Source organism: Cygnus olor, chromosome 14 (genome assembly GCF_009769625.2).
Source record: "Cygnus olor isolate bCygOlo1 chromosome 14, bCygOlo1.pri.v2, whole genome shotgun sequence".
Classification (NCBI taxonomy): Eukaryota; Metazoa; Chordata; class Aves; order Anseriformes; family Anatidae; genus Cygnus; species Cygnus olor.
This window is the reverse complement of record NC_049182.1, coordinates 7,965,744-7,976,898: the sequence shown is the minus strand read 5'-3', so window position 1 is coordinate 7,976,898 and position 11,155 is coordinate 7,965,744. Positions and strand designations below refer to the sequence as shown.

The 11,155-nt window shown below is 39.4% G+C and overlaps 1 protein-coding gene across 4 annotated transcripts; it reads left to right on the top strand.

The window, feature by feature from the left end:
• The first annotated feature begins 2,899 nt into the window (after positions 1-2,899).
• Positions 2,900-10,830, top strand: HAVCR2 (hepatitis A virus cellular receptor 2). Of its 4 annotated transcripts, XM_040573286.1 has the most exons (8): positions 2,900-3,166; positions 5,162-5,506; positions 6,256-6,306; positions 8,190-8,266; positions 8,504-8,560; positions 9,330-9,444; positions 10,046-10,085; positions 10,496-10,830. In XM_040573286.1, exons 1-8 carry the CDS (start codon positions 3,046-3,048, stop codon positions 10,587-10,589), a joined length of 900 nt encoding a protein of 299 aa, XP_040429220.1. In that variant the 5' UTR covers positions 2,900-3,045; the 3' UTR covers positions 10,590-10,830. The 4 variants fall into 4 exon arrangements, with proteins under 4 accessions (XP_040429220.1, XP_040429222.1, XP_040429221.1 ...); XM_040573288.1 differs by lacking the exon at positions 8,504-8,560 and having other exon boundaries at positions 2,904-3,166; XM_040573287.1 differs by lacking the exon at positions 6,256-6,306 and having other exon boundaries at positions 2,905-3,166.
• Positions 10,831-11,155: the final 325 nt, after the last annotated feature.

The window sequence follows — 11,155 nt, the reverse complement described above, 5'->3', positions numbered from 1 at the left end:
TATCCATTTGTTGTTTGCAGCCTTTTTGGGTGTGCTTCATTTTATTTTTTTAATTGCTTTAAGATGTGGAAGCAAGGGATCTGACTGACAGAAGTTGAAACCGACAATTCCACCATTCTGAATACATGGTGGCTGTTTATACTTTCAGTGAGTCTTTTCAGGAATGTATAATTCGATATTAAAAATGAAATCAGTGGCAAGTCTGAGAAATACATTCTTTTCTAGCTTTCTAGCATATAACTGTATTTAAGACAACTTAAGAATTGCTTTTTTATATATGTAATGCAGTGTAATTTCTCTTACAGAGATGCTGCCAGGAATCTAAACAATTAAATAGATTAAAATTATATATTTTTAATTTTGTTGGATATAAATTATAACCAGTCTTGAAAGTACAGAAATGCCTACTTTCTGTTGACGCTTAGACTAACTTTTTGTTTCCTGCATAGCTGATAAACGTGTATGAAGTAAATAATTTTGCAGTGTGGATGCTTTGCATTTGCCTTTCAGGTGGGCTGTATGCCCAGCTGAGCATTCTTCTTGAAGGAGAGTCTGATTGGGTAATTAGCCTTTACACTAATTGAGAACTTTAAGTTCGAAAGACCCTTGAAATATTCTGTCAAGTGGAAGCTGTATCATCCATGTTTAAATAAAACTGTAGTTTATTTAAGGGAAATGAGGATTTTGTAATGAGGAAGTGGCTTCTTTACCCAACCCGTCCTGTTGGGGAAATCCTACTTCTGTCTTTTTGCCATGCAACACTGTATGTTTTCCAGCGTATACAGCTAAAAAAGAAAACAGATTTCATGGGTGAGGGAACTCATTCAAACTCAGTTTTACACAGTGATCTTGCAAGCTCTGTCTCTTTTATTGGATAATTCAGTCATTTTTAGAAATACATATTTATTTAAATGGACAGACAGAACTTAGCTGTTGGGTGGTGGGAACTGAACTCAGCGCAGATGAAGATGGAATGAACTGATGCAAATATGTGACTCACTGGAGGATCTCACCCGCTAATTTAAGTACGTGTAATATGAGTAATAAGAAATGGAAGCATGTTTTTCAGAAATGTACAACTTTACAAAGTTAACGTATCCATCCTCTATACAAACACTACTCTTTCCTTCCTTCTCCCTGGACTAGATCTAAATTATGTTGTTTTTAGGTAGCTAAAACAATCACAAGTCAGAGGAATTAGTTGGGTATCTACTTTGCAATTTTCTTGAAGTGGAAGCAAGTAATAGATTCAGTGCATCCTGGATAAGTGGTCATGTGCTGTGGAACTAGCTTAACGCAGGTGTTTCAACTCGGCCATTCAAAAAGCTGTCAGATGCTCAATATCTTTTTTTTTTTTTTTAACAAAGTCATACATTACCTGGGTCTAGTTTCAAAATACTCTACAAGCTGGGTCCTAGCAGTAATTAACAATTGTAATGATTTTTTTTCTGTGAAAACATTGAGGTAAATGGGGATCATGTTTGTGAACACTTCTTGGAAAGTGAAAACAACCTGAAGTGTTTTATATGTCATGATCCCCTCACTATTAGAGGTAGCTGGCAGAAGGGACTTGCGCTGTGCTCTTGGTTGATGTTGGTCGCATGCTGAGCCACCAGGAGGAGTTCAGCTGGTGCTGAACCCCATCCTGACATGGCTGGGGTGAGCTCAGTCCCCAGCCTTCTGCCAGGGTCAGGTCGCCCTGCCTTTTCCACCCTTGCAGGGCGGTTTCAGGATACTGCTGGTAATGATCAGAACAATTCTCGTAACAGCTGACTGCAGTGTTCTATTTCCCTAGGAAAAAAAAAAAGATCAAAGAGGAAGCGTTTTCTTACACAGAGACCTAACTCTGCTTCTACCCGCTTTGTAACAAAAATGGCCATTTCTCCCTCTTTTTTCTCAGCTTTCTCTCTCAGGTTTGCTGCTGGTATTCCTCTGCCCTTGACTACTTTTGTCCTTTGTTTTTCCTCCTTTCTACTGAAAGAAACTTACTCCAGTGACTGCTCCCATGTAAGGTAGTCAGTCCCAGATGGCTGTGTCGGTTCTGATAAGGCCTAGCCTTATTGTGAGGGTATGTTTTTGGAAGCACTTCTGCTGATCATTATTTATAAAACGTAATTCCTTACAACTTACTTTTGTCTGTATGAAAGGGTGTGAGGTAGATTATCTGCTGCAGCAAAGAACATTTGTTGGCTGGAGATCAAATACACTTGATCACAGCTGCAGTTCTAGTCCAAACAATATTAAAATAATATATGTCCTCAAGATGAGTTAGAGAATCCAGGGACAGGGAAAGTGGGCAGGCAACACCATATTTCAAAAGATGCATTTCAATAACATTTTATCACAGTGAGCATTGAGCCTGGGACAACACGGTTTCCACCTGCCTTTTTAAGTGACTTCTGTGTTGTGTTACTTTATATTGTAAAAGCCCAGATATATGTAGGACGTTTAAGAGTCGATGACAGACGGCAACTCTGCTTAGGCTACAACTCTCAAACAGCAGGGAAGTTTCCAATGTTACCAAATTACAGCCTGCAAAGAAAAATCACGTTTGCTCAAAGTAGCTCTGAGCTACTTCTAAGTATTAGAGCCAGAAGTTTAATATTAAATGGTAGATTAAGAGTTACAAGGAGTCTGTTATCTTGTCAAACGCTTTCTGTTTATGACAGCCCATTGCCTGGACTAATTTTCCCCCTAATTCTGTATACTATGGCAAGAAAAAGGTATGGGAAGCAATATGGGGCACTGTATTATGGCTAGCTGTCAGCTTGGTGGAGCTGACAACAGTTTCACCTACTATAATTGAGCAGATTTGGGAAGAAAAAACAAAACAAAGCAAAAAAAACAAGTAGATTTTTGAAGTACTGCTAAGTATTTTAGCCTATTAGTCAAACCACAGTCAGCAAGCATTCAGCTGTGTGTATCACCAACAGCAACATTAGAGACTAACAGACTAACCACAGGAAAGGCAATCCTGATCAGACTAAAAGGCATCATCCTGTCTGAAGCTGACGTGCTAGTACTGAGAAGTAAAACCAGAAGTTTATGAAAAAGACAGGCTTTCTTGAATGTAGGTGCACAAAGGGTGAACGCGAGTGTCCCTCATCTTCAGCCACAATGTCTCCTCATTTCTTCCTGAACTGGATTCTTCTGACCTTGCTTACAGGTAACTACGTGGGCATAAAAAATAGCCGGGAGTGGATGGAGGTAACATGCAGCAATGCTTCTGAGGGTTGCATGGCACAGAAACTGCAGTTTTGCACTAAAATATAACTTCATCGCAGTGGCTCAATAGTCTTCTGAAGTTCTTATCTCCTTTTTAAAACAATCGTGTTGGGGCTATGGTGGCTTTAAAGACACTGCCGCTTGGGCTGCCTGCTAGTCTTATTGTGAATGATCTTTTGTTTTTCTTTCTTTCTTTTTTTTTTTTTTTTTTTTTTTTATAGATAATGATGTTCTGAGACTAGCACAGATCTTAAAATCATTTTAGGAAAGATGTAAAATGGATGTTTCACTTCAACAGGCTTTGTGAATGTGAATGCTTAGGAAGACAAGGAAGAAGCCAGCCGCAGTTTCTAGTGGTTTTCAGACAATATGAAATTGTATTGAGACAAATCTATGATTTCTCCTTTTTTTCTTCTTCTGAGAAACAACCATCCCTCTAGGAAAGTATTGTTAAAGTCAATAGCAGTGAAAACAGGTTTGCAGAAAGTTACTGATATAGACAGATGGACATTAAAAATTTGGTGGTAGGATATGCTCAACAGACAGAAAAGGGATATTATGGACATTTTTTCTTCTAGTTCTTTCTAAAGCCTTTTATGATTAGATTAATTTAGAGATTACTTTTTTATATTAAATAAAATACATTATTTCCAGAGATTAGTGTATGGTATGTTATTGTGGCAAAGTTTTTGCATGAGACGTATTTATAATAGCTTAGTTCAGAGAAAAATGACTGAGATGAGGTGGGCAAGACAGCTTGTTCACAAGGAACAATTGTAGTCAAGCCATAGGGTGCTCGGGATCCACCGGCGTATGTTGGCTGACCTCCCTAGGAGAGAGCCCTTCCTTCTCAGTGATATACAGGGTTAGACTTTTAATAGAGATAATTAGTTGCTAAAATATTAACTACTTCTATATTTGCTGAAGAGAATTCTATCCCTGAAATACTAATGTGGGTAGATCAATGTATCTACACAGTTGATTCAATGCTAATGGACTTGATAAGGAAAACGTAGTAGTAAGTTTTCCTTCTACTACAAGGAGGCTGAATGTACATCTCAGGAGCCCTGCTGTGTGACCTGTTAGAAGAAAGCAGTTACAGGATGGCTATGACAGTCTGGATCACCAGAGCACATGTGGTTTTGGCTGGCACTTAACAGAGCTTTTATTAAAACTCTCAGAAATGGAATACTGACCAAAGTGGTTTAAATACAGCAAAAGAAATAATCTCGCTGTGATGAATGGGCTATGGCTTGCTATATCTCTGTCTTTTGACTTGAATAGTGCGAAATAGCTTTCTGGAAACCCCAAAATGACCTCTAATGGGAACTGAACAAGTTAGAAACTTGTTAAGAATGAGGGAAAAATATAAACTAGTGGAAAAAGAAGGTATAAAATTTCTCAGGAAAGCTATGAAAAATCTGATAGGAACTGGCCAAATCTGTTATCAGGGAAAGAAAGGAAACAGCTGTAATTCTGATGAAACCTGCCAATCAGTGACCTTTCATTGAAAGGGAGAAAGTGTTTCCTACAGTGGTTTTAATGAAAGTCAATGTCTTTCTGTTCCCCTATGCCTGGCTTGGATTAAATCTGAACTAAGGGAAAAATAAAGAACTATTGAACTGGACACGGCTAAAGAGAAGCCACAGAGCTGTGCAGATCCAAACTCTGTACTGGCTTCACCTTTTTGCCTGCCAACAGAGACTGCAGAAAACACTTTTCTTGTTCCTCTGGCTACAGACACGTTCTGGACAAAAGCACTGGCCAGAACGTTATTCCTCACCATGCAGCAGTCCTGCTGGGTTTCATATCTTTTTGTTAAAAACCTGATCCTGGTGCTGTTGTCAGGACGGATTCATTTATCACATGAGCTGTATTAGAAAATTCATCTTGCACGCGCTCTGCTCAATGACTACATTTGTGCTTTTGCCCGTAGGCCCCACAGTGTCAGGATCACTCGTGACAGGAGAGGTTGGACAGAACATCACCGTGCCCTGCTTTTACACAGTTAACGTGAAAAGCAGCACCACATCGATGTGCTGGGGTCGTGGCCTCTGCCCTGCTTCCAAATGCTCCCAGCCTATTATCTGGACAGATGGCTGGAAAGTGACAGATCAGTACCACAGCAGGTACATGCTGAGGGGGAACCTGCACGAGGGTGACGTGTCCCTCACGATCATAAACGCCGAGGAAGCAGACAGCGGGGCCTACTGCTGCCGCGTGGAGATCCCGGGATGGTTCAACGATAAGCTAACAAATCTTCAGGTTGTGATCAAGAAAGGTGAGTGCGGATGAGCTCTCCTGTGCAAGTACTATTTTGGTAAAGTCTGGATTTTGGGGCTTGTGGTGGAGATGATTTCTGTGGTCATCCATAGGATGACTGGCAGATCTGCCACGAGTGCTGTTTAAATTAAGCTATCTTTCATAATGTTGTAATCCCAGTGCAGTCAAAAAAAAAAAAAAAAAAAGTAAAACAAACAAACATGGTGCTTTGTTTCATGGTGTACAGTGCTACTGAGTTTTCTTAGAAGCACTACTTGTAGAATTCCAGAGAAAGGGCGGTGTTCATAGAAGACAGTGCTCCATCCTTTTCTGCTGGATTCTGGAGTAAAGCCCAGGGACACACATGTATATAAAAAAGGTTTTCTAAAGGCAATTCCTCCTTTGATTTTAGTTTTTCTCTATTTATAAAAAGCATGCTAATATATGGAATAAGTGGCTCACAGATGTACTTGTGTAGCTGGTGCTAGCACACTTCTTACAGAAACGTTTTCTCTTTTTCACTGCATGAATGCACACTAAATTAATTATAATGTTTATTGGCTTTTTCCTATTTTATTTTATTTCATTTTATTTTATTTTATTTTATTTATTTTATTTTATTTCATTTTATTTTATTTTATTTTATTTATTTTATTTTATTCTATTTTATCTTATTTTATTCTATTTTATCTTATTTTATTCTATTTTATCTTATCTTGTCTTGTCTTACCTTATCTTATTCTATCTTATCTTATTTTGCCACATCAGCCAGGATCTCTACTGTAAGTCCTCACACTTACACCTCTACACAGACCTCAGGTAACTTTTTTCCAAATATTAATCTCAATCGCGTATATAAGCTCTATTGCAAATGGAGATCTTAAGAAAGAAATAAGATGATAGCAATGTCTTGGCTAAAATTTACTAAACATTACCATAGAACTTGAGATCAGAACATGGCTTGTAAATTCTACCTGGCATTTTATAGAAGGCCCAGCAGAAGGAACCTGTACATGTGAGAGAAACTTTGTTTCCAGTTTTTAGGCTGAAGAAGATGTTACATTGCTGCTGCAAGTGAGTTTTCCTTGTGGCTGTTTTTTCAGTATGTGTTTTCTTTGTGGTATGAGAAGAAAAAAAGTATATATATATAAAGATAATTATATTATATGAACATCACATATAATTATATATCAATTACATTATATCTATTAATATATGTTATAAATTATATATATAAAAAAGTAAAAAATAAATGTTGTTTTCACCTCGTCATCTGAAAACGCATCCCAACAACAATGAAATCCAAGGTTTTAGGAGTTGCATGTGTGCTCGCTATTTAAACAAATTATTTGTTGCTAAATGTAATATAGAACTGTGTTATTGGGCTAATTCAGGATCCCGTCTCCATTACCTGTCAACAGTAGATTATCAAGGCGGAGTGTAGAAACAGGGCAGGAATTTTATGATACAGCACCAAAGTATTGTTTTATCCAGCTCTAACCTGTCTCAGAGGCTGGCTGTATCCTCTGTAGTAGTACATGTATATTTAATAGTCTCAGGTGAGTCTATACCCACTGAGCTGTATCCTTTTCAGTCTGTAAAAGCCAACTTTAATTTTCAGTATATGTGGGAGAGAAAAAAAATCAGGGATGCTCTTTGTATTTACCCGTTAATCTCAAATGTTTTTATTTTTAGTTAAGCAACACTAAAATGTTATAACAGTTGCATTTCCTTTTTGGAAGAAGAAGTGAAAACTTTCTCAGACAATTTTTATTCTAGTTGCAAATAATCTGTCTTCCAGTCTTAGTGCTCACGGGTTTTCTTAACCATGTGACATCTTAGCTGTTGGGAAACAAGGAACAATTTTTTGTGCTTTGAGAATGCAAGTTAATACGTGCACATTTGTGCGGAGGGAGACTTGAAAAGGCAGGTGGCCGTGTTCCTCTGATGTAGGAATATTCCAGCATCTCCCTCAAAAAAGAGGACAGTGAAGCAGATGATCCTGCACTCTTCAGAATAAAGCTTCTAGGATAAGGTTAACCATTTGAAACATCAGGAACCACCTGGGGTTGTCATAAATTGAACAGGAACTTTTGGTTTCAGGAAGGTCCGTAACGTCAGACCACATAGAGAAACTGAGATGGATGTTGTGGAAGACAGCCATTCATAGCTCTGTTTTAAATACTGAAAACTACTCTCGGAAATTACCTCAAAATCTGCTGCATGTCATTATGCAAACATATCACACACCAGTCGGGCTGTTTCTCGCATAGCTGTGATCTGGGATTTCGAAAGTATCACTTGCTTTCTGCAACCCCACATCACTTACTCTTTCAAGGCCCTGAGCTGGTGTTAATCAATTTTGATCAGATAATCTAATTTTGCATTAGGCATCCACTGCCTCTTCTGGGCTATGAAAACCGAAGCCCACCTCGGTCACTCCAACTTTCTAGGCTCTTTGTTGAGATAGCAGCATTTCCTGGAAGGAACTCAAAGCTCTGAAAAGGGCAGTAGAGGCTCCAGTATCAGGAGCTTTGTGCTACCTTCTGAAGGCACAAACTTCTTTATGATATGCAGAGCCAAGACTCCTGAAAGAGGTGCTTAGGTTTGATGGTCCCAGGTCAGCAGTATGAATTCCTCTCTGTCTAGGCAGAATAGCTTTCTGTGACAGTGACATGTTGGTTTGTCTTGCTTTTGCTCAGCTCCTGGGAGTGCCAGTGAAGCATCCTTTACTGTGGAAACGTGGCCATCAGTTTCTTCTTCAGAAACTCCTCAGACTGTAAGCATTTCTGTTGTGCTATAGCATATTGAGATTAAGCGGTTAGCCACGCAGTTCACTTGTAGTACTTTATTTTGATTGCAAAATAATATATTTTTTTGTAGTCTGCACATTTACTGCTTACAAAAGAATACTTATGTGGTCATTATTAAAGGGGGAAAAATGCTTTGCTTGCATAAAGTATTTCCTTCCTACTAATGTGGGAAGATATTTAGCAACATCTACATTGCCTTTCAGGCCTCTGGTCCCCACTTGAGCACCTCAGACTACTCAGAAGTAACCTCAAGCCTGCAGGTACGGCAGGACATAGGGAAGAGTCAAAATTGGGCTACCTGATAGCACAGGGATCCACCTGCACTGCCTATGGGGTGGGTTTCAAACAGGCAGCCCTGTCTGCCCTGCTGAGTCTTCCAGCCCGTGCTGCAAGTTAACAGGCAGTAGTATCACCCAAATTTTGTCAGGAAAAGACAACCTTTGGGAAGGCCTGATATTATGTACTACGAGCTAGTAGGTACTGTGGGCATTCATATTGCTGCATGTGCGGAAGGTCAGGGACCGCACTGCCTTTCAACATCTTCCCAGCTTTTAAGGGGAAGCCTTTTTTAGAGGCTAGATACCTAATGGCTGGCTTGAGAGAGTTTTGCCTAAGTGAAGTCCAACACAAGGTGAAGGCATGTTCACTTACAAGGATAAAGCGTTGAATAGATGCTGAATAAGCTGACAAAAAAAAAAGGGAGGTGTATGTGTGTGTGGGGGAACGCACCAGGAGATATTTTAATCATAAGTTTAAATAAAAATATTCACCAAATAGTATTGAACCTGAACAAATGGGTTTGGCCATAACTTCAGACACTCTGACAATCTTAAGAAGAAATATATTTAACAGCATAGTTCACACAACTGTTGCATTGTGGCTGCTGGAAACTAGTCCCGTATCTCAAGTTAGGCTCTTGCTCTTAAGTGTATTTTAATTGCAGGGCTGCAAAATGCACGAATGACCTCTGGGTCGTGTACAGGCTTTTTGCTCTTAGTCCCACTGATACTAATCTGTTTTGTTTGACAGAATGCGTCCATACCAGTTCATAGTCAGCAGCATTCAGAAGGGGCAGTTTATATCAGCACTGGAGTGTGCGTGGTATTTCTAGTCATCCTCATTTTGGGTCTGTTGCTCGGTAGACGTAAGTACTTCTTGGAGGTGGTTATTCAATGATGGGCTAGGTATGTCAAATCACAGCCATGGCAGACGCCATACATCTCTTGTGTGTCATGGGGGCAAGCTGATGTCTCTGCATGCCTGTGCTGCAGCTGCCTGCTTGGGTCTCCTGCCCAGTGCCTGGGGCAGAGAACTGGAAGGTGCCAGCGTGTTCGCATCATCTCAGACTCCACAGCGACCAGCTGACCTGGGGTCTGGTGAGGAGATGTGCAATACAAGCCCACGTCCCCTGCCCTGCTCGTTTCCTCATGGGTATTACCCATCCCTCAGCTGCCACCTTGTCCCGGTCCTTCCCAATGACGAGGGAAGATGCACTGGTTTCATGGAACTATATCCAATATTCTTCCACGTGCCAGATGTTCTCCTTGGAGGCTCTTGGTCAGAACAAGCCATATGAAGATGACCTCATGGAAATTGTGGGGATTTCCTACACTGAAAGCCTCTGCTTAAAGTTCCCTAATTTAGTTTCTTGCATTTTGTTTTCCTTGCTGAACCTCCTACTTTACTTGTTCCTGATCGTTTAAAGAACTTTGTTTTTCTTTCTTTTCATTCTGCATGATCCTTAGGATATTTATATAATATGAAGAAGATGAGTAACTTTGCAAAGTAAGTATTCTGTTTCTGCTTTAGCTAATAGGACAAACTAGGTCCCAGAAGGAAATACTTGTGATTCCTCCTAGATGCATGCTGACTGTACATACATTAAATTTGTTTTCTTTTTTAATCTCAAGTTAATGCAAAACATTGCAAAATAAATTAATAAATCCTGCTATTCATCATTAGTTATTAAACAAAAATGAGTGTAACTGCCAATTCATTGCATTAGGGAGTAGGCAAACTTCAAGTGTGGGTTCTCATAAATGGAAAAATGATTCATCATTCATCATCAGTCACATTTAAGTAAGTGTTTTTGTATATTTTACATTTTTTCCACTGAGATGGTTGATTTAACTATTTGGTCTTTTGTGTCTCTATTGTCTGTTGTTTAACAGCATTGTTTTCACTCTTTTGTGCAGCTCTGTTGCATTTTGGAAACCAAAACATGCAGAGAACCGAAGTGCCCTGGAAGTTGAGATCCATGCAGAGGAAAACATTTATACAATACACTAAGGACTGGATGCATGTGTGCCTTTGTCATCACTGGGACATTAAAAATTTTGCAAAATGTTGGCTGCTCCCTCTGCTCTGCAGTTAAATGTGACCAGGCTTCTGAAGCATCATTCACATCATTCTAATACTGCAAATAAAAGCTACAATTCTAATTAAAACCTTTATCGGCCTGTTCCAGAGACAGGAATCCTAGTGGCTTGAATGGAAATTTCCAGAAACAATAAATAAATTTACCAGATACTATCTGCTTCAAATTCTCTCTTCCTTTCTGGAAAAAGAGGAGGTGCCAGGATGGCTACTCAATCACAAAAGGAAAACAACCCACATATTTTTGAAATTTGTCGTTATCATGTATTGTATCTGCCAGCTACAAAACGATCTGTGCCATCTGTGGGGAGGAGCAATTTCGTAGCTGCCATGACAAAGTTGACAGGTAGAAAAACTTGGTAGTATTAGGATGTCAAAATACATTTCATTGAATTTTTGTTAAAGCTGGGTATGCTCACTCCTGGTAACAGCTCAGTTGTGCAACGTAAAAATTCCTGCCTATCCCCAGTAAAAGCTGG

Bases quoted from the DNA above. Each gene is read 5' to 3' on its own strand.
- HAVCR2 (XM_040573286.1), top strand. From the start codon at position 3,046: ATGAAAAAGACAGGCTTTCTTGAATGTAGGTGCACAAAGGGTGAACGC. The intron at 6,307-8,189 runs GTAACTTTTTTC...GCTTTTGCTCAG, and splicing joins CACCTCTACACAGACCTCAG to CTCCTGGGAGTGCCAGTGAA. The intron at 10,086-10,495 runs GTAAGTATTCTG...TCTTTTGTGCAG, and splicing joins AAGATGAGTAACTTTGCAAA to CTCTGTTGCATTTTGGAAAC.